Here is a 3,088-nt window from a genome sequence, read left to right on the forward strand (position 1 = left end):
ATAAAAGTTTCATTATATTATGAGTATCTTTGAAAAATTAAACTCATGCCCGAGGATCCAATGCGTAGCGTTAATTGGAGATGATTTTAATCAGATTGTGTGTTAAATATACTAAACCGTACACACGCAGATACTCACATAAGTTAAAACACCTTTTTGTTTTTGTATACGTATAACGGCCCCAAAACGGATTATTGAAATGGAAATGACGTACGTCAGACATTCCCGCGCATTCCATGGAAATTTAATGACGTTGCGGGATAATATATCCGTTTATTTTGTGCTAGAATAACGTTAGCGCATGTTCATTTCGTGTTATAATATCTGCAGTATCCCGAGGGATTGGTTAACTGGTGCTCGAATAATATGCAAGTACATGACCGACTTTATTTCTGACCTTTCGGACAGATACAAATGTATGTTAACATTTCAGAATAGTCGAGCATGTTGATCAAATGTCAACTCTTGCTGAAATATTGACAAAAAGATAAAAGGTAAGGGTAGAACAACGACGATTTTCGGTTTGAACAGTCTTATCATTCAGAATTGGTAAATAATATTTTGTTTTAAGGCGTAAATTGAGAATAAATTGAAAGTACAACTGGATTTTTGCATTAATACTGTGCGATGTATGTTTTCTTTTAGGTGTGAACCGTGTGAGGTCTTTGTATACTTGTTGTCATCGTCACAAATATGTCCGATTCAGACGGTAAGGCGCATTTATCATATTCTTCCAGTATATCAAATTACCAAAAGGTTATAATAAAGTCTGTGACAATTCTTTCTATGTAAAGCGATTACTTGCTTTTTACTGCTATCACGTATATGATTATACAGTGTATTCAAATGTAACAGAACAATTTCAAGTATGCCAAATATGTTTCATAAAATATTGTTCTGTTTACGTAGGATACATTTACAAGCATATCATTTCATATTCGGGTAAATAATATAGAGTCAATGGTGTATTCTAATACCGTTGAATAAAGCATTAACTTTATGTAGAATAAATTACACCAACGTACCTATCTGAAAATATTTCTTAAGTTTCAAATGAATTATATATACCATTACATTTTCGTAAGAAAACAGACCGTAGTAATCAAATATATCAACCTAGTAAGCATCTGACGTTGGCTAGACAATGTATAGACGTCGGATCCTGACGCCAGATAAACGTTGGATTTCGGTTGGATTTACTAAAAACCCGACCGTTTTCCAATGCAAATACGACCATTTCCTAACAGAAATTTGCCAATTTCCCAAACAGCCATAATCCAACAGATAAACAGGCTGTTTCAGGTATTGAATTTCTATTGGTTACTCACTGGAATTTTACATCCAATATGTAAACAATATAATGTATCTTCTCATCTGTATTTTCCAGTCTGATATAATAAGTGCAAAAGGTGATCCAATGATTAGGGAACTTTAGAGTTTAGTCATTTTTGCATGATTTTTCAACACGGCTAAAACTTTCACCTAAAATCATTAGTTTCATCCGTTTTATTATTTTTCCGAAATCGAAATAAACAAAAGGAAACATGTTAGTGCCAACAAACTAAATAAATAAAATCACCGCTGAGAACATAATTACTCCATGCCAAACATGTATTATTTTTAAAATCTGAATATATTTCTTATTTCCGTAAAAAATAACACTGTTCAGTAGAACGCAATTGTTTCTTCAGTATCAAATGATTTTCATCAAGGAGAGTGCATTAATATGTGAAACGTAATAAAGCAAAGAGGCGTTTCATTACATATAATTTCATCGTTTCTATCGTCTTCTAGACGTCGCGACCAAAATCCAACAAATATCCTACGTCTGTGCAATGTCAGGTGTTTGCTGGGAAACTTCAGCGTATTTCTGTGCTACTTTACCAAATATTGCTCATCTAAAAACCAGAGCGGGGTTTGTTAGGACAAATTCAATGTTGATCCGAGAAGTATAATAGTCAGCTTTATAAATTTTCTTGATCACGCCATTGTGATGGAACTTTATTTTCACTTTACTTCATTCAAAAGTACTGATGAGCGATTAGGTGACTGTAAGATCTTAATTATTTCAGACGAATACAAGAAGTTCTATCATTATACTGATACTGACGCGGCTAAAAAGATAAAGAGTTCTGGGAAAATTAAACAGTCAACGGGGCAGACAACAAGGGACGATGTGACTTATGGTCCTGGAACATACGTAACTGACAAGCCACCAACAGATGGCCGCCATTCAATTGCAAAAAATAACTACGACGGCGGCCCAAAGTATCCAAAGATAAAAATCGATGAGGGAAAACTTGATGCCGTTATCGAACTTACCATGAAAAAGGATAAACTTCACGACCACAGTGATGGTGGAAGACGCGTACAAAGATACCCCGGTGACCTGGATCTGAAAGGACCAGACGTAAAACGTTATAAAATTTACAAGAATAAATCAGAAAAATAATACTACGATAAAGGCTTTGATGAACTCGATATAAACAGGTGTCTGATGATACTGTTTAAGAGAATATATATTTCATGCAAGACAAAATAACAAAAGCAATACAAAATATTGCATAATAGTATACAAATCTCATACTGTCGAGTGTTTACTATAACATTAACATTCGTTGAATACTTTAGCTAAATATATCTAATAGTCTAGTCCAGATTTCAATAAATTTGAGAGGTACAGGCATTTTGTTAGTATTCTAGCTGTCCCATATATTTTTAGTATAATTTGGGTATGCTAAGTTAAAAATACATGTTGGCCATTTCAGCAATTATTTTTACAAGTTAAAATGGCGGAAAACAAAATGGCTGACAAATTAAGATAGTTTTAATACAATAATACAAATATGTAATAGTATCACAATTACACCCCCACCCCCACCAGTTTTTATAACATTTACATCTGAGGATCCGACATCCAGATGTACATTTTGCAAGCAATAAACTGCATACAAGCTACGGGTAATTAGAACTGGCTAAAGTGTGTCATCTGACACCTACCATCCTATGTCGATAGGTTCACAGCCAAGGACCACAAAAATAGTTTGACCATAGATCCAACTTCTTTCACAGAATGTATGGTCATTTT

The 3,088-nt window shown here is 33.9% G+C and overlaps 1 protein-coding gene across 1 annotated transcript; it reads left to right on the forward strand.

Moving 5' to 3' along the window:
- The first annotated feature begins 479 nt into the window (after positions 1–479).
- On the forward strand, positions 480–2,682 carry LOC123524697 (uncharacterized). Its single transcript, XM_045303090.2, has 3 exons — positions 480–549; positions 646–709; positions 2,073–2,682. The coding sequence occupies exons 2-3, from the start codon at positions 694–696 to the stop codon at positions 2,450–2,452; spliced, it is 396 nt and encodes a 131-aa protein (XP_045159025.2). The 5' UTR covers positions 480–549; positions 646–693; the 3' UTR covers positions 2,453–2,682.
- The last annotated feature ends 406 nt before the right edge of the window (positions 2,683–3,088 follow it).

The sequence above is a fragment of the Mercenaria mercenaria genome, chromosome 1 (genome assembly GCF_021730395.1).
Source record: "Mercenaria mercenaria strain notata chromosome 1, MADL_Memer_1, whole genome shotgun sequence".
Taxonomy (NCBI): domain Eukaryota; kingdom Metazoa; phylum Mollusca; class Bivalvia; order Venerida; family Veneridae; genus Mercenaria; species Mercenaria mercenaria.